General features: G+C 44.6%; 2 protein-coding genes, 1 non-coding gene and 1 pseudogene across 8 annotated transcripts in view; 1 reads left to right on the forward strand and 3 right to left on the reverse strand.

Moving 5' to 3' along the window:
- Positions 1 to 828, reverse strand: part of Luc7l2 (LUC7 like 2, pre-mRNA splicing factor) — a 60,332-nt gene extending 59,504 nt beyond the window's left edge. For 5 of the 6 annotated variants that reach the window (XM_057789399.1, XM_057789390.1, XM_057789393.1 and 2 more), the window contains exon 1: positions 387 to 828. In XM_057789399.1, the coding sequence (XP_057645382.1) occupies positions 387 to 447 (61 nt within the window). In that variant the 5' untranslated portion in view covers positions 448 to 828. The remainder of the gene's footprint in view (positions 1 to 386) is intronic. The other variant, XM_057789408.1, reaches the window with a different exon arrangement.
- Positions 829 to 7,418: 6,590 nt separating this feature from the next.
- On the forward strand, positions 7,419 to 7,519 carry LOC130889649 (U6 spliceosomal RNA; annotated as a pseudogene).
- A 3,528-nt stretch (positions 7,520 to 11,047) lies between these two features.
- Positions 11,048 to 17,902, reverse strand: Fmc1 (formation of mitochondrial complex V assembly factor 1 homolog). The gene is made up of 3 exons (XM_057789411.1): positions 17,736 to 17,902; positions 16,653 to 17,013; positions 11,048 to 11,332 (listed from the first exon to the last, which is right to left on the reverse strand). Exons 1-3 carry the CDS (start codon positions 17,846 to 17,848, stop codon positions 11,129 to 11,131), a joined length of 678 nt encoding a protein of 225 aa, XP_057645394.1. The 5' UTR covers positions 17,849 to 17,902; the 3' UTR covers positions 11,048 to 11,128.
- On the reverse strand, positions 17,446 to 17,518 carry Trnar-ccu (transfer RNA arginine (anticodon CCU)). Its single transcript has one exon. It is a non-coding gene; the product is annotated as a tRNA-Arg (tRNA).
- Positions 17,903 to 23,917: the final 6,015 nt, after the last annotated feature.

Genomic DNA, 23,917 nt, shown 5'->3' on the forward strand with positions numbered 1-23,917 from the left:
GCCTTAGCGCTCCGCCGGTCCCCGGTGGACAGTCAAAACCGACCGCCCCACTAGGCAAGACAGCCTTGCGGGCTTCCACACCCGGCCAAGTCAATAGCAAAAAAAAAAAAAAAAAAAAAAAAAAAAAAAAAGCACAAACTCTCCTTTCTGCGTCCAGGCCCCGCCTCGCCCCATTGGCAGCCATTCCCGCCAATCCGCACGGACACCGCCCCCAAGCCCGCCTGCCGAGCCCTGATTGGCCTGGATGGGAGCCCGGGACCTCGTGTTACCAATCTGGGAGCCCCCTTACTCCACCGCACGCGCGCGCCCCGGTGCTCCCCCGGAGGCCTTCCCCCCTCACCGGCCGCGTCCCCTCCCCCACCCCCAGGGCTCTGGCAGCGACTTACCGTCCCGGGAGGTGCCCATTAGCTGGTCCAGCATCGCGCGCATCTGGGCCTGCGCCGACATGGCGGCGGCGGCGGAGCGGGCGGGCGGGCGACTGAGCGGACGGGGGTGGGGCGCCGAGCGGGCCCTGGCGGGCGGGGGGTACGAGGGGAAGGGGTGGGGGAGGTGCGGCGCTGTCTCGGTGGCCGCCGCGGCCTCGAGGCCTGCGAGTGGGGAGACGGAGGGGTCGCGGGAGTGTCTGGGCTGCGCTCCTCACGACGGCGTGGACGCGGAAGGTGGCAGCACCCTTGAGAGCAAGCCCTCGCGTCCTCGCTCTCCGTCAGGTTCCTGAGACAGGCGCGACACGGGCTTAGGCCGACTCCCGCCGCCTCCCGACACCGACACCCGCCAGAAGCCGTCAACCCCCCCTAGCGATCTCTGACGCCGCTCGCCACCGCCGCCACAGCGACGGGAGCGCGCACGTCGCTCGCGCCCAGTCGTTTCCCGTGAGGTTTCAGCCAATCGTCATGCAGCTGGCTTCGCCCCGCCCTGCCCCTCCCGCGAAGAGGTCCGCCCTAACGGCCGCTGGGCGCGTGCACGCGCCCTGGCCCCGCCCCTTCGAGCCCAGGTCTCGCGAGAGCGTTGCTCTTTCGCCCACCCTAGAGCTGGCTGGGCCGCGGGGACCAGGTCCTGTGCTGCAGACTGCAGGATGGCATGTAGGCCCTCTCTGCTGGCTGCGCTGGCGGCCCAGCCCCAAATTAGCAAATGCCGAGCTTAGAGCGAGTCGGAGTAAGTAGTTCGGCCGAAGTTCTCAGGGTTGGTGCTCTCCGGACGGACGCTGCCAGTGTCGCGAACCCGTTGGAGGGCCCGGGCCGAGCCGAGGACGCCTAACCTTTTCCTCCGGCTTTTTGCCACTGCCCCTTCCTTATCTGTGTCCTAGCGGGGACACGTCAGGTTCAGGAAATAACACGCAAAATCAGCACACTGGAGAGCAGGCCCCCCGACCCTATTGCTACGTTCAGGACAACTGAAAGCTGCTAGTCTAAATTCGAGTCTGCAAGTGAGAACTGGGGCAGGCCGTATTGCACAGCGGCGCGTCGGCGGCAGGGCCCTCTGGACAGCCTCGTAGCTCCCTGGCAGGCTGGGCGCCCTGCACTCTTGCTAACTGCGATAGCTGATTTCTTAATCTCAGAGCCTGGTGGGGTGACAGAACAACTCATTCTCGTGAGGCCCAAGTGAGCCAACGGAAAATACCTAGGCCACGACTGCGTGCTGGTTTTACAAACTGGCCAAAAAAAAAAAAAAAAAAGTGAAACGTCACTACTTTCTAGATACTTGGGAGGGAAATGGTTATTTTGCTTGTTTGTTTTTTTTTCAGTTTCATTACAATTGCACACACATTCAGCAAATTAAGTCCAGTATGGACCAATAGAAACTATAGTAATGCTATCTTCAGTAATTTGGAAATAAAAAAGCAATTATTGCCTGCGGTGGTGGCGCACGCCTTTAATCCCAGCAGGCAGAAGCAGGTGGCTGTGTTTTTTAGGGACATAAAAATCTTCCCAGATTCTAATGCCCCTTCCTCAAATTCCTCACCCTTTTAGTTCAAGACACAAAACAATTAGTGAATGTCTGGGCGACCAAGATTTCCTCTTCTGATTTGTGAGCCCACTCGGGTAACGTACTGTAACTTTTCAACCCTGGGATCAATCAAGAGGGACCAGACAGGCAGCCAGCTGCCAATTAGAGAATACAAGAGCCCAGGGCCTCCTGCTTACCCCTGATTCCATAACAAGCTTTATCTAAATGCAGCTCATGCTGACAGTGGACCAAATGACTTATTCCTTACACTGTGTAGCTCAATCAAACTGCCCTGAAACTTGCCTCAGCTACACTAGGGTTAGGCATGTGCCACAATGTCCGGTTCAAAAACGCTAAATTCTAAACAATTCCAAACAAATACTTGCAGATTTTGAAAATTGTTGTACAAAAAGGGCTGAAGAGAGCCTTAGAGATTAAAAGCATTGGCTGCAGAGGACCCAAGTTCTCACTTCCCATCAACCACATGGCAGCTCATAACCCTCTAACTCCAATGCCAGAAGATCTGATATTGTCTTCTGGCCTCTAAAGGCGCCATGAATACATACATGGACATACATACACTGAGGTAAAACACTCATGCATAAAAATGTCTTTAAGAAGGAAATCGAGCCGGGCGGTGGTGGCGCACGCCTTTAATCCCAGCACTCGGGAGGCAGAGGCAGGCGAATCTCTGTGAGTTCGAGACCAGCCTGGTCTACAAGAGCTAGTTCCAGGACAGGCTCCAAAACCACAGAGAAACCCTGTCTCGAAAAACCAAAAAAAAAGAAAAAAAAAAAAAAAGGAAATCGATGTAAGATGGTAGAAAACAAATTAAATATATTCTAGAGAAATGCACTATTATGAACAGTATTATCCTGAGAAATGAATTCTTAGAAAAAGCACTAAAAGACTGAGTAATTGTTTAAGGGGATTTTAGTGTTTTTTTTTTTTTTTTTGAGATGACCTCACCATGTAACTGTGACTAGCCTGGAACTAACTTAGACCAAACTCAAAGAGATCTGCCTGCCTATGCCTTATTACCAGGTGTTTTGGTTTGTAGGGTTAAATCCAATTAAAAAAAAAAAATTGCCGGGCAGTGGTGACACACGCCTTTCATCCCAGCACTCGGGAGGCAGAAGCAGGTGGATCTAAGGGTCAGCCTGGTCTACAAGAGCTAGTTCCAGGACTGGCTCCAAAGCGTCAGAGAAACCCTGTCTCAAACAAACAAACAAAAAAATTATTTTGTGTGCTACAGTGTAGGGATCAGGACAGTTTCAGAGCTGATTCTATACAACCTTGTGAATCCCAGGAATCAAAACTTGGCAGGCTTGGTGGCAAGTTGAGCCATCTTACTGCCCCAAATCCAGGGTCTTGAGCGTGCTGAACATGCCTTCTGTCATTAATCTGCATCCACCCTCTATTGTTGTGCTTTATATATTCAGTGGCCACATCGTCACTTTCCTTTTCATCCCCTCCGACACCTCGGCCTTTCCATTCGGGATCATTTGCTTTCGTTCGAAGATTTCTTTAGGTTCTGCAAACCGCTGCCCAGAAACTGAACACACAACACTGCCTTGTTTGGTTTGGGGTTGGGAGAGTTGCTCTTTTGATTTTGTTGGTTGACTGGTTAGTTTAAAGTAGGGTCTCACTTTGTAGCCCTGGATGGCCTGGAACCCACTAGACCAGGCTTCCCTCAAACTCACAGAGATCCACCTGCCTTTGCATCCCAGGTCCTGGGATTAGAGCTGTTCAATACTATGTCTAACTGCTTTTGAATTTTGTAAGACAGGGTCCAGGCTGACCTTAAACTTGCTGTGTACTGGAGAATAGCCTTGAAATGGTCATGCTGCCTCCATCTGTCAAGTGCTGAGATTCCAGCTCAGCAGGACTATGTTTCTAATCAACTGTCACTGAAACACTTCCAGGCTCACGCTGCGATCTACACTAGCTTTCGCCCCGTATCCGAGAGTTGTAAGGGTAGAAGACACTATACTCTGACCTGCAGGACTTTTACCTCCCCTGCTTCAAAGTTTGCTTTTGTTTTCGACTGCTAGTAAATTCCATTTTTGTTCATCTGGAAAAATGTTTATTCTGTTGCAGTATTAGATAATTTTTTATTCTGCTACTCCCAAGAAATCAGGTTTCAGGTTATCCTCACTCCTTAATGTTAGCTACTTACATTTTGGGGGTTTTGAAGTATACATGTTTCTTCACTCTTCTAGGAGTTCAATGACAATTGTTGTTGAGAATCCACAAACCCCCTTCTCTCCCTGTCCCTCAAGAAAAAAAAAAGCCAATCCTGGTGACAAATGTCTGTGGCACTTAAAAAGAGGAAGCAAGACGATCAGAAATTCAAAGCCAGCCTTGGTCTCATAGTGAGTCCGCCAATCCAGGCTACAGTGAACTTGCCTTGGAAGGAAGAAAGAAATAAGAGAAATTACCATCTGTGTGGTGGTATCCACCTCTAATCCCAGCTACTTGGGAGACTGAGGCAAGAGGAACAACAACAACAACAAAAAAAAAAAAAAAATCCAAAGTGGTCTGGCATTGTTCTGAATCAAAGGCCCGCCTGAGCTGATAGGAACATGTGTTGAAGGTGGGTAAAAGTGCTTGTTGTGCAAGGGTAACAGCCTGAGTTCAATCCCCAGACCAACAGGGGAAGAGGGGAAGGCACAAACCAACTCAGGAAATTAGCATTGACTCCAGGTGCCCACATTCACACACACAAACATAAATACAATTAAAACCAGGTGCTGGTGGCGCACGCCTTTAATCCCAGCACTCAGGAGGCAGAGGCAGGCGGATCTCTGTGAGTTCGAGACCAACCTGGTCTACAAGAGCTGGTGCCAGGACAGACTCCAAAGCTACAGAGAAACCCTGTCTTGAAAAAACAAAAAATGTCCCTATACAACAACAATTATGCTGTCTACAATATTTATTATGGTCCAGATGGGATCCTATTTTTGTGAGTCATATTAGAGGTCATACTCAATTACCTGGACCCCTGGCCAAGGGTAATCAACTCGCAGAGGCATATACCCGGATATTATTTGCCAGCCCTGAAGAAAAGGCTTCTAAGCCGGGCGGTGGTGGCGCACGCCTTTAATCCCAGCACTCGGGAGGCAGAGGCAGGTGAGTTCGAGACCAGCCTGGTCTACAAGAGCTAGTTCCAGGACAGGCTCCAAAACCACAGAGAAACCCTGTCTCGAAAAACCAAAAAAGAAAAAAAAAAAAACAAAAACAAAAACAAAAAAAAAAAAACAGAAAAGGCTTCTAAACTCCATAAAAAAAATCACTTAAATGCTCCTTCTTTGCAGCACCATACTGGTTTCTCCAGAGCCACTGCCTTACAAATTACCACATAATGTTCCGCCTGTGCTCTTTTTCATAATACACCCATTGCTGGAGTTAATCCTCATGGTCTTAAACTGAATGACATTTGGCAGATAGATGTTACCCACCTACCCTCAGCTGGAAAGCTGAAATATATTCATGTTTCAGTTGATACTTGCTCTAAAGTAGTTTTTGCTTCGTTGCATAGTGGAGGGAAAATTAAGGATGTGATAGCTCATTGCCTGCTGGCTTTTGCTTATATGGGCTTACCTAATGTTATTAAAACAGATAATGGTCCTGCATATAATAGTGGAAAATTTCAAACTTTTTGTGTAAATAATGTTATTAAACATATTACAGGCATTCCATATAACCCTACTAGACAAGCAATAGTAGAAAGAATGCATATGATAATAAAACAGTATTTCACAAAAATAAATAGGGGGGAGTATATTCTCCCAATACACAATTGGCTTCAATTTTATTTATTCTAAATTTTTTAACTGTGGATTGTGAGGGTTATTCGGTCATGGAAAGACATTGGAGGGGCTGGAGAGATAGGGTCAGTGGTTAAGAGCATTGTCTGCTCTTCCAAAGGTCCTGAGTTCAATTCCCAGCAACCACATGGTGGCTCACAACCATCTGTAATGAGGTCTGGTGCCCTCTTCTGGCCTGCAGGAATACACACAGATAGAATACTGTATACATAATAAAATAAATTAAAAAAAAAAAGACATTGGAATAAAAGTTCTCAGTCCTTAGGATGGGTACGATGGAAAGACCTTATTACAGGACAATGGAAGGAGCCCACACCCCTGTTGGCTAGGGTGAGAGGAGCTGTTTGTGTTTTTCCTCCAGGAACAGATAAGCCCATTTGGGTACCAGAGCCATATGTTGGGGCTGTGGAAAATGATGAGAAAGGATCCTGTGATGAGCTTGAGAATGACACCTGTCATCCTCTTGATGAGCCTCCTGGTGAGTCCCAGTCAAGCGGAAAGCACTGTGTGAAGCCTGGTAAATAACCCCCTTGTATTGATCCATCTTTCTAGTCCTCAAACTATACAGCTGGAACTGCTTTAAGCAATATGGCGATAGAACAGGCTCCTATTAATCAGACCTTTTCCTTTGTGAATGCTTTATGCTTTGTTTCATTTTTTGGGCTATGAATAAATATTACTTTAAAGGAATCCTATACAAGTGAGTGTAGTTCCCATCTTTCTTTTTTGGAATATTTCTCTGAGATCCCAGGCACTATTAAATCCTGTGTTGTTTTAGTTTTCTTTCTTTTTTCTCTTCCTTTTTGTAGTATGGAATAGCACCATGGAGGCTTAAATACACAGCCGTCAATGGCCAACAGGTGAAAATCCCATCCTCTCATCCTCTAGGTAAGGCACAGCTTTTAGTAACTTCAATTAGAAGGCTCTAGATAGGGAAGAGCAGCTGAAGGCCAGGACTCAATTGGTCCCAACAAGAAAAGAAAAGAAAAAAACCAAAAAAGGAAGAAAATATAAGAAAGACAGCTGGGCAGTGGTGGCACACGCTTTAGTCCCAGCACTTCGGAGGCAGAGACAGGCAGCTCTCTTAGGCCAGCCTGGTCTACAGAGTGAGTTCCAAGACAGCCAGGGCTACAAAGAAAAACCCTGCCAAAAAAAAAAAAAAAAACCCGAGAGAGAGAGAGAGAGAGAGAGAGAGAGAGAGAGAGAGAGAGAGAGAGATAGTGTGTGTGTGTTCCCCCTTTCAAAATAAAAACAAAAGGGTAGCCGGGCGGTGGTGGCGCACGCCTTTAATCCCAGCACTCGGGAGGCAGAGGCAGGCGGATCTCTGTGAGTTCAAGGCCAGCCTGGTCTACAAGAGCTAGTTCCAGGACAGGCTCCAAAACCACAGAGAAACCCTGTCTCGAAAAACCAAAAAAAAAAAAAAAAGAAAAAAAAAAAAAGGGTAGAGCACTTGTTTAGTATTTGTAAGGTCCTGGGTTCAATCCCCAGTACCACAAGAAAAAAAGAAAAAATTCTGTACATAACAAATTAGCCTAAATTAACTTGTTTATAGTTCAAAAGTGCACTGGTTTCTTTCCCCTCCACAAAATTGTAGAAGGTGAACATCTGATTCATTGTACATGGCCACACCTTTAATCCCAGCACTTGCTTCTGTAGCACTTACACTGCGATTGAACAATACAGAGAGGATTGGCGTGGCCCGACACAAAGAGGACATGCAAATTTGTGAAGCTGTCATATTTTTTAAATCAGGTAAAAATTATAATTTTAGTAATATATATTTCTTTCCTTTTAGTTTTTTTGACACAGGCTTTCTCTGTGTAGCTCTAGCTGTCCTGAAACTCACTCTGTAGACCAGGCTGGCCTCAAATTTGTAGAGATCTACCTATCTCTGCCTCCCGAGTGCTGGGATTAAAGGTCTGCCACCACCATCTGGTTCAGTAGTCTATTATTTCTACACTTTTTTTCTTTTCCTTTCTTTTTTTTTTTTTTTCTCTCTTTTTGGTTTTTCGAGACAGGGTTTCTTTGTAGCTTTGGAGTGTGTCCTGGAACTAGCTCTTGTAGACCAGGTTGGCTTTGAACTCACAGAGATCTGCCTGCCTCTGCCTCCTGAGTGCTGGGATTATTTTGACTAGAGCAAAATATTTATTTGTGAATACAAATTATTATTTATAATATCAGAAATATCATGCAATTGCATAAATATAATTTCTTCTATGAACTATTCAGTCAAAAATTTTTTAATTATCCATTTTCCTGAAATGCTAAACTAGTTTAGTAAATTGGTTTCATTGGGATTGGTACTAGAAAGAAATACTAAAAGTTAAAATTCCTTTCTATGTACAAGGAAGATTGAATTTTAAGATACTTAAGGCATTTAACCTTCATGTGACTTCTAAAAACAGCATAGGAACTTGTACTTAGTAACATTAAATTTATATGTTCCCGTTACTGGCTCAGTTTCTCTTTATTCTTCTGGTATTGGCTTCTCAAAATTCTTTTTTGTTTTGTTTTTTGAAACAGGGTTTCTCTGTAGTTTTAGAGTCTGTCCTGGGCCTAGCTAGCTCTTGTAGACCAGGCTGGCCTCGAACACACAGAGATCTGCCTGCCTCTGCCTCCCTACAGCTGGAATTAAAGGTGTGTGCCACAACTACCTAGCAGCTTCTGAAAAATCTGTATTGTATATCTTCAGCATTGTAGTAAAGAATTGCGGGTAAATAATTTTTATCAGAAAAAAGAGGGTTATTAGTGCTTGAATTGAGGCAGACAAGGAGAAGATAGAGGACTAAGAAGGAACTAGAAGATGCAGAAGCAGATGTGGCGGAATAAATTTGGAGAGCAAGGAGACCTATACAGGCCAAGTTTTGTATTGGGTTAGCTAAAGGCATTAGGACCATTGGTTCACGTGCAGTTTAAAAGGAAGAACAAGTTGACAGTAGTAGGCGGTAGATGTTGCCCTCTTCCTGGACATCTATGGGCTGGGGTTCAGCTGTGGCTGTCATCCTTAGGAGCCATTGCTTCTCAAGCCTAAGGAAGTAGTACCTCCCACTGTTGTTAGCTTATTGCTTGACATCACTTAATTCTTCCCAAACCTTCACACATCCCTTTTAACTCTTCTCAGCCTTATTCCATCTGTTTCCTGTCAGGACCCTAACACATCACAGTTGTGTCCTTTTTTCCCCCAAGACAGGATTTCTCTGTAGCTTTGGCGTCTGTCCTGGAATTCGCTCTGTAGTCCAGGCTGGCCTCAAACTCACAGAGATCCACTTTTCTCTGCCTCCCAAGTGCTGGAATTAAAGGAATACACCGCCGCCACCACCTGGTTACAGTTGTGTACTTTTAAAAAAGACACAGTAGAAGCCTGGCGGTGGTGGCGCACGCCTTTAATCCCAGCACTCGGGAGGAAGAGGCAGGCAGATCTCTGTGAGTTCGAGACCAGCCTGGGCTACAAGAGCTAGTTCCAGGCACAGGCTCCAAAAGCTATGGAGAAACCCTGTCTCGAAAATCAAAAAAATAAAAGTTTTGAAAGATGCACACCTGTGTGGTGGTGGCACATGCCTTTAATTCCAGCACTCAGGAGGCAGAGGCAGGGAGATCTCTTTGATTTTGAGACCAGCCTGGTTTACAAGAGCTAGTTCCAGGACAGCCAGGGCTACACAAGGAAACCCTGTCTCGAAAATCAAAACAAAAAAATTATAGAATTTTTTAGCTGGGTGGTTTTGGCACACGCCTTTAATCCCAGCACTCAGGAGGCAGAGGGACCTCTGAGTTCAAGGCCAGCCTGGTCTACAGAGTGAGTTCCAGGACAGGCTCCAAAGCTGCAGAGAAATCCTGTTTTTAAAACAACAACAACAAAAAGAATTCCTTAGGAAACTGCCGGGCAGTGGTAGCACTTGCCTTTAGTCCCAGTTCTCGGGAAGCAGAGGCAGGTGAATTCCTGAGAGCTCAAGGCTAGCCTGCAAGTTCCAGGACAGGCTCCAAAGCTACACAGAGAAACCCTGTCTCAAAAAAACAAAACAAACAAAAACACCCAGATAATTCCTTAAGACATTAGGCTTGCATTACTTATTTTTTTTATATTTTAAAATATTTATGTTCAGAGCTCAGCATGGTGGTACTTTAATTCCAGCACTGTGGAGGCAGAAGCAGGCAGGTCTCTGAGTTCTAGGTTCACCTGGCTTACATAGCAAGTTCCAGGCCAATCAGAACTACATCATGAGACCCAATCTCAAAAATAAGCAAAAGTAAAACAAAAAATTATTTTTAGATTATGTATATGTGGAGGCAGGACAGATGACTCGGTGGTTAAGAGCACAGATTGATCTTCCAGAGGTCCTGAGTTCAAGTCTCAGCAACCACTTGGTGGCTCACAATCATCTATAATGGGATCTGATGAACTCTTCTGGCGTAAACGTGTACATGCAGATAGCATTCATTCATAAAATATGTCTTCAAAAAAATGTGTATGAACGCTGGGCGGTGGTGGCGCACGCCTTTAATCCCAGCACTCGGGAGGCAGAGGCAGGCGGATCTCTGTGAGTTCGAGACCAGCCTGGTCTACAAGAGCTAGTTCCAGGACAGGCTCCAAAACCACAGAGAAACCCTGACTCGAAAAACCAAAAAAAAAAAAAAAAAAAAAAAAAAAAGTGTATGAGTATGTGCACTAGTGCAGGTCCTGTAGAGAGCAGAGGTGCTAGATCCCTTGAAACTAGAGTTATACAGTTGGTTGTTAGTACTTGACATGGGGGCTAGACACCAAACTCATCTCACTCCTGACCACTGAGCCCATCTCCATTTATTACTTTAAAAAAAAGAAGAAAAGGAGGAGGAAGAAGAAGAAAGAAGAGTAAAAAGAACCCTGGGTTATAAAATTAGACCAAGCCCATCAGGGCCGACGGGATAGGCTCCCTGGTTAGTTTGCACATGTCCCTGGCACCCTCATTAACAGTCATGTTAGTGGAAGCTTCTAATCCCCAAGCTGGGAAGCAGAGATGGTCCTGAGGACGTGCTAGTGAGTCTCTGGACCGAAAATAGTGAGCTCTATTCAGTGAGAGATACTGTCTCAAGAAGTAAGGCGGAGAAGCACTTGAGGACAGCATCCTCTTGTCAACCTCTGGCCTCCACATGAACCTTCATGTGTAGAGCACCGACACCCACAACATCAATTAATCCATTGTAAAAAAGTTCAGCAAATTCATTTGCAGACCCCTCCAGTTTTATTTCCCTAGCCACTCAGTCAACAAAAAATACAGGACAAAACAACAAAAAACAGTTTAAAAAATATTTAATGATAAATATATATTGGTAGAAATGGTTAAATTCTTGAATGAAGGGACATCTGAGGGCTCTCTCCATCACGGCTCCCAGCCCTTCCCTCCAGGCTGACGGGGCAACTGGAGGCCCACCAAACCAGCAGACTCCTCCACTGAACGCTCACCCTTGCCATGAAATTCCTGATGAAGAGCTACATGCTGCCGGATGCTACGCAAGAGGCAGAGATAGGTGGCCGCTTGGAAGTGAAGCTCATGTTGGGCTCGGCACAACTTCTCGCTGGTGACCTAAAAAATAATTAACAAAGTCAGACATCTGTTAACACCCTAAAGTGTCCACAAACCCACAGGGGAAGAGTTAATACATGAGCTTTTCTACAATGGAAACAGAAAATACAAACATGCTTGTATGTATAGTTAGTGCCTTCATAGGAGCACTCTTGTTGTTCTGTATGTTCTTGTATGTATAGTTATGCCTTCATAGGAGCACTCTTGTTGTTCTGTATGTTCTTGTATGTATAGTTATGCCTTCATAGGAGCACTCTTGTTGTTCTGTATGTTCTTGTATGTATAGTTAGTGCCTTCATAGGAGCACTCTTGTTGTTCTGCCACATAAAGAACATACATGCCTCGGGTCTGCCTCCTACTACATGTTTTTTTTTTTTTTTTTTTTTTGGTTTTTTGAGACAGGGTTTCTCTGTGGTTTTGGAGCCTGTCCTGGAACTAGCTCTTGTAGACCAGGCTGGTCTCAAACTCACAGAGATCCGCCTGCCTCTGCCTCCCGAGTGCTGGGATTAAAGGCGTGCGTCACCACGCCCGGCTCTACTTCATGTTTTTATTTGTAATTCAAGCTCCCAACACCAAGAAAATTAACAGCTGCCTGGTGGTGGTGGCCCACACCTTTAATCCCAACATTCAAGGAGGCAGAGGCAGTTAGATCTCTGAGTAGACCAGGCTGGCCCGGAACTATCAAGCCTACCTATGCAGCCATTCACCCCCATCACTGGACTTATTGTATCATTTTTATTGTGAAAAAGAGAGAAAATATTCACCTAGAAGAGTCCATAGCAGAGAAAAAGATGCAGTGGGCTGAACATGGCCAGGGCCATGAGAGAGCAAGAGAATAGTGGGTTGGAAGGGGAAAGAATAGCTGGGGGAAGGGAACAGAGTAAGCTGGAACATGCCTGGAGCGGGAGGGCAGTTAGCAGGGCCAGGATGCTAGCTAGCATAGGGGCTGGGAAATGTACAACAAGTACTTATGAGTAGGGACTGTGAAAGAGCAAAGGCTAGCAGGGACCTTGATGTGCAATCACAGATGCAATTAAATGGAGAACAAGTCCTACCTTCCAAGAGCAAGGAAAATGACTCCTTTGTGGGGTAGAAAACCCCATTTCAGCCAGGTGGTGATGGCACACGCCTTTAATCCCAGCACTCGGGAGGCAGAGGCAGGCGGATCTCTGTGAGTTCGAGACCAGCCTGGTCTACAAGAGCTAGTTCCAGGACAGGCTCCAAAACCACAGAGAAACCTTGTCTCGAAAAACAAAACAAAACAAAACAAACAAAGAAAGAAAAAAAAGAAAACCCCGTTTCACAAGTTCCTGAGGAATACTGGCTTTTATATAATGTGCAAAAATCCTTCTGTAGCCCAGCTTGAGCTCATTTCTGGATATAGGGACTTCCTAAAACCTAACACCTTTTACTACAAAATCAGAAACTTATCTCAAAAATAATGGCTTTATACTCAACAGTAGCAACATGAAGATCATATATATGTATGTATGTGTATGCGTTTGTGAATATATATGTGAAGTATGTTTTTATATTAAACTTGTTTGAACAATTTAGCCATCAGGAAAATCTGGATTCTAATGACCTGAACAAGCTAAAAAGTCCATATCAATGTCTAGAGTAACTCAATAGCATGCTTGTTCTTCATAATACTTGATTTTTAGTATTCTACCTTTAACTATTTGGGCTTCCAAGGTTGTGAAAAAGGAGAGGGAACATCAAGAAATTGTGCATGAATGGGGATGTGTTTTACCCCTGTGAATATCCACAGTTAAAATCTGAAAACTCAAGCCCGGCATTAGTGGCATAAACTGTTAATCCCAGCACTTGGGAGGCAGAGGCAGGTGGAGCTCCGTGAGTTTGAGGCCAGCCTAGTCTACAAAGAGAGTTCTAGGGCAACCAGAGCTGTTATACAGAGAAAAATAAATAAATAAATAACTTAAAAATATATCAGACAACTCAAGCATGTAGTTTTTAATGTACTACCAGCAGCACTCACCTGCTAGAATTGGAATGTTTTTATTTTTTTTTTTTTTTTTTTTTTTTTTTTTTTTTTTTTTAAATATTTATTTATTTATTATGTATACAATATTCTGTTTGTGTGTATGCCTGCAGGCCAGAAGAGGGCACCAGACCCCTTTACAGATGGTTGTGAGCCACCATGTGGTTGCTGGGAATTGAACTCAGGACCTTTGGAAGAGCAGGCAACGCTCTTAACCTCTGAGCCATCTCTCCAGCCCCTGGAATGTTTTTAGAGACAAGGTCTTACTATGTAGCATGAACTGGCCTGTATTTCCATCTTCTTTCATGGGTTTTATAAATGTTGAGATATGCAGGTATGTGACACCATAATCACATTGTCAAACTTGGTGTGTGTGTATGTGTGTGACTGCTTTTTGAGAAAATGGTCTCGCTTGAAAAATCACTGTAAGAAGCCAGGTGTGGTGGCGCACACCTTTTTTTTTTTTTTTTTTTTTTTTTTTTTTTTTTTTTTTTTGAGACAGAGTTTCTCTGTAGCTTTGGAGCCTGTCCTGGAACTAGCTCTTGTAGACCAGGCTGGCCTCGAACTCACAGAGGGTGGCGCATACCTTTAATCAATCCCAGCACTCAGGAGGCAGAGGTAGGTGGGTTTCTGTGAGTTCCAGGCCAGCGTGGTTACAGAGTGAGTTCCAGGGCAGCCTAAGCTACGCAAAGAGAAACCCTGTCTTGGAAAAAAAAAAAAAAGACAAATAAACAAAAAACACACAAAAAAAGAAAGAAAAAAGAAAGTCACTGTCAGTAGGTAAGAATACTTGCTGCCAAACCTGATGCCCTGAGTTCAGTTCCCCAGAACCCACACAGTAGAGAAAGAGAACTGACTCCCTACAAATTGTTCTCCAGCCCCCAGATGTTTGGCATGCACACCACCCCAAAAAGTAGATATATAAATATATTAAAAGAGGAAGGTAGCTTTTCCTCCTACTGGGTCACCTTGCCCAGCCTTGACATGAGGGTTTGTGCCTGATCTTATTGTATCTTGTGCCATGTTCAGTTGGGAGTCACGCTCTTTTCTGTGGGGAGACAGGGCTGTGAGTGGATCTGGAAGAGATGGGAGGTGAGGAGGACCGGGAGGAGTGGAGGGAGGGGAAGCTGCAGGTGTGATGTAAAAAGAATAAAAAAAAAAATCAAGGTAGATGAAAAAAAGAGAGAGAGATTCCTAATTTCATCCTTCTCCCTAGGCAACAGAAAAGATGAGCACAGAAAGCTTCTGTCAGCCCTGAGCCAGGAGGAAATAGAAATCATTCCCCATAGTCTATATGCATTCGCTTAGAAATAGCATGGGATTTCTTTTTTGTTTTGTTTCGGTTTGTTTTTTGAGACAGGGTTTCTCTGTGTAATCCTGGCTGTCCTGGAACTATTCCTGTAGACAGGCTGGCCTCAAACTCACAGAGATCTGCTTGCCTCTGCCTCCCAAATCCTGGGATCAAAGGCGTGCGCCACCACCTAGAGTTGAATTTCTAGTGGCCTCAGACAACTACTTTCCTGCCGCCTCTTACCATCAGACTTGACATTTCCGAGGCTTGTTTTTGTTGTTGGTGTTTTGCTTTGTTTGCTAGTTTCTTGAGACAGGGAAGCTCTGGTTGGCTTGTAATGTTTTTCATAGATCAGGTTGGCCTGAACTCAGGTATCTGCCCGCCTATGCTTCAGAAGTGTTTGGATTAAAGATGTGGGTCAGTCCTAGAGTTTTGGTTTTTTTTTTTTGTTTGTTTGTTTTTGTTTTTGCTTTTTCCAGGCAGGGTTTCTCTGTGTAACAGTACTAGCTGTCCTGGAAGTTGCTCTGTAGATCCGCCTGCCTCTGTCTCCTGAGTGCTGGGATTAAAGACGTGTGCCACCATAGCCGTGGAGTTGTGAGCATGAAGTTTTGGTGTTTTTCTGAGGAGTTTTGCTGTTACTGTTTTATTTTGTTTTGTTTTGTTTTGAGACAAGGATTCACTGTGAAACTATGGCTGTCCTGGAATTCAACTCTAGACCAGACTGGCCTCAAACTCAGGAATCTGAGTGCTGGGATGAGAGGCGTATGTCACCACTGGCAGGTGCAATCTTACTCTTAATATTTGGTCCAGGTTCTTAATACACACAGTCCCTAACATTATGACTTTCTAAAAGCTAAGCGAATTTTAGTTCTAAGGTTTTCCATTGTTCAAATTCAGCAGTAAGATGAAGCTCAAGGACATTAGATTTTCTTCTCCTAAATTCTAGTTCTGCTTATTCTTATACAGGTAACTATCCTGAGCCTTAGCTGTCCAAAGGCAGAAAACTTACTTGGGAAATGAACACCTTCCTTTCCCTCCCTACTAAGAGGAAATGGAGTGTGGATTTCACAGTGGTACCTAAGGATCGCATTCTGTGTGTTTATGTTTGTTACAGCGGGGAAACCTTTAAGGAGGGATTGTAGGTGGCTCAGAGGTTAAGAGCACTGGCTTTTCTTCCAGAAATCCTGAGTTCAAGTCCCAGCAACCACAAGGGGGCTAACAACCACCTATAATGAGGTCTGATGCCGTCTTCTGGCCTGCAGCTATGCATGCAGACAGAAACACTATATACACAATAATCTTTTTAAAAATGCATCTTGTTATATAGCAAGGTAATTAGCTAGTAGTGCAATCTCTTTATACAAGTCATTGCTTTTCTCAATGGTGAACAAAATATTACATAAATAAATCATACGCCAATATTCCCTACTTCATTATCTTAAAAATTGTCTTTTCCTTTAATCCTTGAGCCCAGGAGACAGGGGCGACCTGAGTTCAAGGTCAATCTGGTCTACATAGGAAATTTCAGGTCGGCTAATTTAATAGTGAAATTCTCTCTCTCTCTCTCTTTCTCTCTCTCTCTCTCTCACACACACACACACACACACTCCCGCCACACAAAAACATTGCTTCCTATAAAAACTTAATGCGGAAAGTGTGAGGAGAAGGGATGTTTGTGTCCTTGTGCCTTTAAGGGTAACGACCCCTGGGGCCTACTTCGTACAATGCCCGTCCCTTAATCCCATTCCATACCTCATGTACCAGACAAACCAATGAAATCGTCAGAGACAGCTCCACCCGGGGGGGGGGGGTGGCAAATATGAAGTCCCTAAGAAGGTGCACCCCACGTGGCTTTGGGGTCAGTAGGGGGACTGGAGGCACAGGCTAGCCCAGGGTCTGGGTTACGTGGTGAGAACCGCAGGTGGAGGACAGGTCAGTTCAGACACGTTTTCCCTAAGACACCGCCATCACCCTGCCCAGACCCACCCTCGTCTGCCCTTCCCGAGACCCGGACGCGGCTTCCGTACCCGATGTGCTCGGAAGGTCTTCACCAGGTACCGGTAGGCCGCAGTGTCTCGATACGGTCGCCCGGTGGCCGCGTTCAGGTAGCGCAGCTCCCGCAGAAGGCCTCTCAGAGTGCGCGCCGGGGACCCCAGGGCCGCCATTCTCCTGGCCTCGGCGAGTCGGGTCCCCCGCGAAGCGGCGCTCGCTGGTACGGCCGCTCCTGTGCGCTCCACAGCGCCGTCTACCGTCCGCCTGCGAGCGAGCGACACTCCAGGGGCGCGCTGGGAAGAGAACCGTAAAGGTAACGACTCCCGGAGGACCATCTGACGGCGTCGCTTCGGACGTCCATTAGCCGGTGGCCGCTGACATTCAGGAGAAAAGCGGCTGGCAGGAGACAGTGTGGATTTGACTCAGGTCATGTGAAAAAGGTCTAACCCATTTCTACCAGGGATGTCAGAACTAAACGCATCGACCTCCAAACTTCATGACACCCGCAGCCCCGGGGAAGAAAATGGGCTTGTATCTTGATGTGGCAAACCGCAGCCCCTCAGCTTTACTAGCTAACAAACCAGTGTCTCTAGTTTTAAAACAAAATGGCTGGGTGATGGTGGAGCACGCCTTTAATCCCAGCACTCGGGAGGCAGAGAAAGGCAGATTTCTGTGAATTCAAGACCAGTCTGGTCTCTACATAGTTTGTTCCAGGACAACCAGAGCTATGTAGTGAGATCTTGTCTCAAAAATAAATACATAAAACAAAATAATAGATTTGACTCAATGCTCGTGTATTAACTGGAAGATACAAGAAAAAAAACATATCACCCCAGATGGGACTCGAACCCACAATCCCTGGCTTAGGAGGCCAATGCCTTATCCATTAGGCCACTGGGGCTCTCTGCATTGAGGCACTCAAACATCATAATCAAGTTATTTCCTGTTTCGGACGTCATCTCCCTAAAGTTGTCTTTACCCTATCCCTGAACCAAATCTATTATCTGCATGAAAGTGGTGCCTGCTGGGAAATGTAGTTTAGAAATCAAGAGCCAACGGTTTTACCCTGTAAAATAGTAGGTGCAATGAAAGCAGAACCGGCTCCTGCCTTTGCTTACGTGTGTTCTTGTTGCTGAGCGTAGTAGAACTGCGCCTGCGCAATAGAGGGCCTGAGGGGATGCCGAGCCAAATTGGCGACCGAGAAAACTGGCCAGTTCTTCCTCGCTCTCATTTCATTCTTCGTCAAAATTTCCCCGGAAAGCCAGGCCCCTTCCGACTGGGCTGCTTTTCAGGGTTTGCCTGTGCTCTAGCCCGTCGTTAGGTGGCGTTTGTGTAGTGGTCAGTTTGTTTCCGGTTGCAGTGCTGAGACCATTTCCGCCGCCAGCAATGCGTTAGAATGGCTGTGTTTCGAAATTTCAAGCGGGCTGTAAATATAAGGCGGCGGAAAATTAATAGTTACTATAGAAGGAACTAATTAGGAATAATTTGGAGTTAGCTTTTCTGCTGGGTTTATTCCTAATTGTATGCTTTGGAGAAAACCACTTTTTGAGGTCATTTGGCTCTCCATTTTCTAAGAGACAGTTCTGTCTACTTAAGTCGCCAAACTAGACCCTGTCTCATTAGCTTCTTATGTCTTAACCTTTACCTAGCATCGGTCACTTCTTTATACCCGCTGTTGAGGTGTCTGAGCCAGGTAGACTCTTCCCCCAGCCCAACACCACCTGAGTCTGGATCTTCAGCACCCATACATAACCCCAGCACTGGGGAGGAGTAGTCAGCAAGATCTCTAGAGCTCACTGGCTGCACAGTCTAGCCAAAGTGACAAGCTCCAGGTTCAGTGAGCAAGCCTGTCTCAAAAGATAAGAAGATACTCAGAGTCAACCTCCGACCTCTACTCATGCACACACAAGTGAGCATACTGGCACACAAACATGCCAACACACAACTTTTTCCTCCTTTCTTCTCTCTCTTTCTTTGGTTTTTGAGATATGGTTTCTCTGTGTAGCTCTGACTCTCCCGGAACTCACTGTGTAGACCAGGCTGGCCTCGAACTCATAGATCTGCCTGCCTCTGTCTCCCAAGTGCTAGAATTAAAGACTTCTGCCACTGTCGTTTGGCACACACGGTTTTTGAAATAAAGCAAACATGGAGCTGGAGAGATGCCTCAGTTGTTAAGAGTGCATACTATTCTTCGGAGGACCTGAGTTCAGTTCCCAGCGTGCACATAAGGTGGCTTACGACCTCTCCTTAACTCCAGGGGACCTGACTCGGGCACCTGCATTCACATGTACACACATCTAACATGCCACAGAAGAGAGCTGCTTACTGGTTTTCTCCTCTTAGCTTTCTCAGCCTGCTTTCTTGTGCAGTCCAGGACCACCTGCCCAGGGATGGCACAACCCATAATGGACCGGGCCCTCCCCCATCAATCACCTGCACTACAGACTTACCCACAGCCTGATCTCAGGGAGGCATTTTTTCATTTGTGGCTCCTCCCTCTCTGGTCACTATAGCTGTGTCAAGTTGACATAAAACTAGCCAATAAAAAAAAAACTTTAAAAAATATACACATAAAACAAGCCGGGCGGTGGTGGTGCACTCCTTTAATCCCAGCACTCGGGAGGCAGAGGTGGGTGAATCTGTGTGAGTTCAAGGTCAGTCTGGTCTACAGAGTGAGTTCCAGGACAGCCAGAGCTGTCACACAGAGAAACCGGGTCTGGAAAAACCAACCCCCCTCAAAAAAGTGTTATGTCCAGAAGCAGAAGGTGGAATAAAAGGGACAAACAGGTGATTCATGCAGTTACATGAATAGACCTCATAATCTTCACCCTGAGAAAAGCAAGAAGCAGAACTTGTAGACATTTGTGTAAAATGTAAATTAGTCTGTGGTGATAGGAGCCCAGTCAGATGGCCCAACAGCTGGGCACTTGCTGCCAGGCTTAAAGATCTGAGTTTGATCCCCAAGACCCACGTGGTGGAAGTTGTCCCCTGGCCTCCGCGCACACTGTGGCACACACACCTTCTGTCTTAGCTAATGTTCTATTGCTGTGAAGACACCATGACCACGGCAGCTCTTATAATAAACAAACAAAACAACAGCAACAACAAAACATTTAACTGGGGCTGGCGTTCAGAGGTTTAGTTCATCATCATGGTAGGGAACATAGCAGCATGCAGACAGTAGCTGAGAGCTGTGTCCTCTCAAAGCAGAGAGAGAGGAGAGAGACTGGGCCTGTCATGGACTTTTGAATCGTCAAAAAAGAAAAATCCACCCCCAGTGACAACCTTCCTTCAACAAGTTTTAAAGAGTTCCTCTCCTTGGTGACTAAATCATTCGGATACCCGAGCCTATTGGGGCCATTCTTCATTTTGATTTTTGATGCTGGTTTTATGATTCTACAATTATCAGGAACCAATGACTAATTCAAATAGAGGACAGTAAATTTTATATAATTTTTTGGTAATTGTAATTTTACTATACCAAACACACAGGGCACAGGGTACTTGCTAGCTTGTAATAGGAGAGGTAACAGCAATAGACTCCCCTCTCTCTCTCTCTCTCTCTCTCTCTCTCTCTCTCTCTCTCTCTCTCTTTCTTTCTATTTTTGTGGGCCTTTGTGGCCCCCCTGACCAACACTGGTAGGGAGGCAACCTATACATGGTAATGAAATTTTCATTACTAACCCATTTCTTCTGGAGGAAATCACTGTCCTCCCATTCAGGAACACAGTAACTTAAACCGTACACAATGGTCAACCCACCCTGGGGCAGGCTAAGGCTCTGTGGATCAAAGGACATTACAAACACCTGCATGGGGTCCTGGAGCCTCCAAAGAGTAGAGCAAAGAACATCTCATTTTGATTATTAAAGCAAGCTAAACATGATGTGGCATTTACAACTAGTTCAAGTACATATAAGTGAAATGAGCGAAAATACCTGATGTTGTACTTTATCATCTTTGGTCATGTGAAAAGAGTCAAGAATATTCTTCCCAGGCCTTTGCCTTTCCCAGTGAGATAAAGTGGAAACGCCAGGACAGTCCCTTCATGTCCTTGCTTTTAAGAACACTCAGTTATCATAGTTTGTGGAATTATTTCTAGAAGGCCACCTGTGGGAAGAACATGCTGCACTCTATCCACAGTTCACAGTATGGTCACGATTTTCTTGCACAAGCTCCCTTGCACAATGGTCTAGTGATTTGGGATTTCCTTCTGTATGCTGTGAATACCATTGGTTAATAAAGAAACTGGTTTGACCTGATTGGGTAGAAGAGAACAAGGTGGGGAAAACTAAACTGAATGCTGGGAGAGAGAAGGTGAAGTAAAAGAGAAGCCATGAAGTCACCACCAGAGACAGACATGCTGAAACCTTGCTGGTAGGCCATGAGCTTCATGGTAAAATGTAAAATAATGGAAATGAGTTAGATTAAGATGTAAAAACTAGCCAATAAGAAGTTAGAGCTAATGAGCCAAGCAGTGATTCAATTAATACAGTTTCTGTGTGGTTATTTTGGGAGTCTGGGTGGCCGTGAAACAAACAAGCAGCCTCATACAAAAAATTGGCATGCCAATGTGCTTTATTAAATCCATGTAAAACCTAAGAAAGCTTGGAAAGGAATACTAGACACTAAAAAAGCAAAGTTTAGCTTATTTTCCCACCTGAATGGGCTTTGCTTGTGGGCAGCATGCTGCGGCTCCTTTAAGAGATGTCTTACTGATTCAACGGTAGCAGAAAAAAAGCCACGCAGTTTTGAACTGAATTCCTGGGACATGCTGCCAGTACAAATTCTGACTCTTTCTGGAGGCTGGCTGTGGAGCATTTAAATGGGGTTTGTGGGCAGTGTGCTGTAAGTTACTTGGTGGCAGTATGGGCCAACTGATCAGAGTTGAGGTAGTGAGGACGACTCCCACTCAGCAGTCTCAGAGGCAGTGAACAGACTTCCGCCATGTCAGATTGGGTGGAGCAAGCAGGCAGAGCCATATTTAATCTAGCAATGCTGCAACTTATGATTTTAAGAAGTGGTTAGCATTTTAATAAGCAATCCTGGTCAAAAAATAATTGCAGATACACAATAAAGACATATTCAGATAAAAAAAGACTTCTAAATGGGTCACAATGTTTAAAAATGTATGTAGACTTGGGAGAGAAAAGATAATGAGTATAGAGAGTCATAAAAGGAAGTAAATGGTTTAGAAAAAAATATAAAACAGTCTTTAAAGAGACAGAGTACAGATAGTCATATATTAAAGGAGTAAAGATAATAAAATAAAAATTAAAAAGTAATAGAGTAAAAAATAATAAGCCACATAAAGATGGAAAATACACAAAGAGTCTGGATTATGTATATTATTGTGTTTTCCTTGAATTTTTTGACCGTGAAGGAGCTAAGTAACCAACATATATACTTTAAAGATATTTTGATTTTAAAATATGGATCTAAGGATATATTGCTTTGGAAAATAGGTTCTTCTTTTGTTCCCACAGAGGATGAGAACCTGTGGATTCATTCCAGGATAATGTGGTTTGATGGACCAATATACCCTGAAAAGTTGCTGTGAACACCCTCAAAAATTACTTCATTCAACAAAAAACAGGAAACGGTTTGTAGAGAACTATGCTCAAATTCCCAAATATTGTATTTAAATGTTTGTTTATATTTAAAGGGGGATAAGCTATAGAGATTTGCATTGGTATGGATCTTGGTTTATTGATACAAATTTAAGGTCAATATTGTTATATTGTATATGTGTATGTATATATATATATATATATTTCTGCTCTTGATTAAGGTATTGTGTTTGTATAGCTCATTTAAAAATGTAATGTATAATTAAGAAATATATCTTAGCCAGGTGGTGGTGGCACACACCTTTAATCCCAGCACTCGGGAGGCAGAGACAGGCAGATCACTGTGAGTTCGAGGCCCCCCTGAACTACAGAGCGAGTTACAGGACAGGCTCCAAAGCTACAGAGAAACCCTATCTCGAAACTCCCCCCAAAGAAGAAGAAGAAGAAGAAGAAGAAGAAGAAGAAGAAGAAGAAGAAGAAGAAGAAGAAGAAGAAATATATGTTAATTGATAATCATCTATAATAGTCAAGCTTGTAGTCATATTATTTAGATTTTCTAGATGGACAGATATGTACTTTAGATGGATAGGCATTCTTCAAACCTTTCAAAGACCTTCAGAATATGGCATTTAAAATGTTTAAGAACTTAGGACTTTTCATGACTGTGAGACACAACTCCTCCCGGCAGCCCCAATTTCTTCAAGAGGAATTTGGGCACTGAAGAGGCTCCTAATGGAGTTTACTAGCTATTTGGAGAAGAAACTGCGCTTGCCTGGACTGCTTGATATGCAGGACCCACAAAGAAATGACTGCTGAACCTGCCTTTGAGATGGTCCTTTGGGAGTTCCTGCTTCATGAAAGAGTCTGCCAGATATTCTGCAGGACACAGAAGAAAGTGACTGACAAATTGCCAATATAGTCGGAAATGTCTTTGAAATTTCCTGCTTCATGGACAAGTCTGCTGGATGCTATAGGCCTGTGGGCTAAAGATGGATGCCCCAGTGATACAGAAAAACTTTAGGTGACAGTCCAGGCAGTGAGATGTCTCTGACATTTCTAGAGTTTTAGAAGTTGCTAACAAGGCACTTCCTGTTAACTTAGGTAATATTATATCCTTCTGTAGTCTTTGATGGAGTTGAAGAGTAGATAGTAATAATATAGTTTTCCTTAGTTATGATAAAAGATAAAATAGATATTGTAACTGTAATTCTTGCTTGATATCTGTTTATGTAATTTTACTATGTTAAAGTTAAAACATTCCTTTTTATTTAAACAGAAAAGGGGAGGTGATGTGGGATTCCCCTCTGTATGCTGTGAATACCATTGGTTAATAAAGAAACTGGCTTGGCCTGATAGGGTAGAACAGAGCTGGGGGGCGGGACTAAACTGAATGCTGGGAGAAGAAAGGCAGAGTGAAAGAGAAGCCATGGAGCCGCCGCCAGAGACAGACACACTGAAACCTTGCCTGTAGGCCATGATCTTCGTGGTAAAATATAAAATAATGGAAATGGGTTAAATTGAGATGTAAAAGCTAGCCAATAAGAAATTAGAGCTAGCCGGGCGGTGGTGGCGCACGCCTTTAATCCCAGCACTCGGGAGGCAGAGGCAGGAGGATCTCTGTGAGTTCGAGGCCAGCCTGGTCTACAAGAGCTAGTTCCAGGACAGGCTCCATAGCTACAGAAAAACCCTGTCTCAAAAAAACAAAAACAAAAACAAAAACAAAAAAAAAAAA

This window comes from Chionomys nivalis, chromosome 1 (genome assembly GCF_950005125.1).
Source record: "Chionomys nivalis chromosome 1, mChiNiv1.1, whole genome shotgun sequence".
In the NCBI taxonomy this organism is placed as follows: Eukaryota; Metazoa; Chordata; class Mammalia; order Rodentia; family Cricetidae; genus Chionomys; species Chionomys nivalis.

Bases quoted from the DNA above. Each gene is read 5' to 3' on its own strand.
- Fmc1 (XM_057789411.1), bottom strand. From the start codon at position 17,848: ATGAGAGCGAGGAAGAACTGGCCAGTTTTCTCGGTCGCCAATTTGGCT. The intron at 17,014-17,735 runs GTAAGCAAAGGC...GTCTCCTGCCAG, and splicing joins GCTCAGCAACAAGAACACAC to CCGCTTTTCTCCTGAATGTC. The intron at 11,333-16,652 runs GTACGGAAGCCG...ATTATTTTTTAG, and splicing joins AGACCTTCCGAGCACATCGG to GTCACCAGCGAGAAGTTGTG.